Source organism: Leptonychotes weddellii, chromosome 11, assembly GCF_054177405.1.
Source record: "Leptonychotes weddellii isolate Sample4059 chromosome 11, ASM5417740v2, whole genome shotgun sequence".
In the NCBI taxonomy this organism is placed as follows: domain Eukaryota; kingdom Metazoa; phylum Chordata; class Mammalia; order Carnivora; family Phocidae; genus Leptonychotes; species Leptonychotes weddellii.
The window spans coordinates 10521371-10522277 of record NC_138379.1 but is presented as its reverse complement, the minus strand read 5'-3'; the positions used below and the strand labels follow the sequence as shown (position 1 = coordinate 10522277).

General features: G+C 58.8%; 1 protein-coding gene across 1 annotated transcript in view; it reads right to left on the bottom strand.

The window, feature by feature from the left end:
- Nucleotides 1-214: 214 nt before the first annotated feature.
- The window catches only part of OR10Q1 (olfactory receptor family 10 subfamily Q member 1), a 1498-nt gene continuing 805 nt past the window's right edge, over nucleotides 215-907 (bottom strand). The window contains exon 2 of the mRNA XM_081798933.1: nucleotides 215-900. Coding sequence (XP_081655059.1) covers nucleotides 215-900 — 686 coding nt within the window. The remainder of the gene's footprint in view (nucleotides 901-907) is intronic.

The following is a 907-nucleotide window of genomic DNA, read 5'->3' as shown; positions in this document are numbered from 1 at the left end:
ACTCGAGCTCCCGCATTGAGAGTTTTGTCCAAATTTTCCAATCTTATCCGAAGCACTTAAAGGAAATGAGTGCAGACTGGGGACACGGGGGCAAATATAGCAAAAGAATTACCAACTGCAAAGTGTGGGGAAGTAAGTATTATAATTCCGTGTTCGTGGTTCAGAGTTCATCGTCATGGCAGCTGACAGACACCCACCCCAGGCCCCTTAAGCCTCAATTGGCGTCAGAGGCTGCTTTACCGAGGACCGCATTCCTCAGGGCACCTTTGACATCCTGGTTCCTAAGGGTGTAAATCAGCGGGTTGAGGAGGGGGGTGACGAAGGTGTAGACCAGGGCGATTTGGCGGTCCTCGTCCTCTGAGGTGCTGGAGCGGGGACGCAGGTAGACCAGGCTGCAACAGCCATACTGCAGCAGGACCACGGTGAGGTGCGACGAGCAGGTGGAGAAGGCCCGGCGGCGGCCGGCGGCCGAGCGGATGCGCAGGATGGCCGAGGCGATGAACACATAGGAGACACAGATAAGCAGGAAGGGGATGGTCAGCACGAGGATGCTCACCACGTAGAGGACGGCCTGGTGCACGCGGATGTCCGCGCAGGCCAGCCGCAGGACCGGGGGCACGTCGCAGAGGAAGTGGTTGATTTCCCGGCGGTGCCCGCAGAGGGGCAGGGTGAAGATTAAGGCTGTGAGCTGCAGGGAGAGGAGCAGCGCCAGCCCCACGGCGCACACCACCATCTGGACGCACAGCTTCTGGGTCATGATGAGGGTGTAGTGCAGTGGGTGGCAGATGGCCACATAGCGGTCGTATGCCATGATTGCCAAGAGAAAACAGTCAGCGCCGCCAAGGGTGAGAAAAAAGAACATTTGGGCCCCACAGCCAGCCAGTGGAATGGGCTTCCGGGCTCCCAA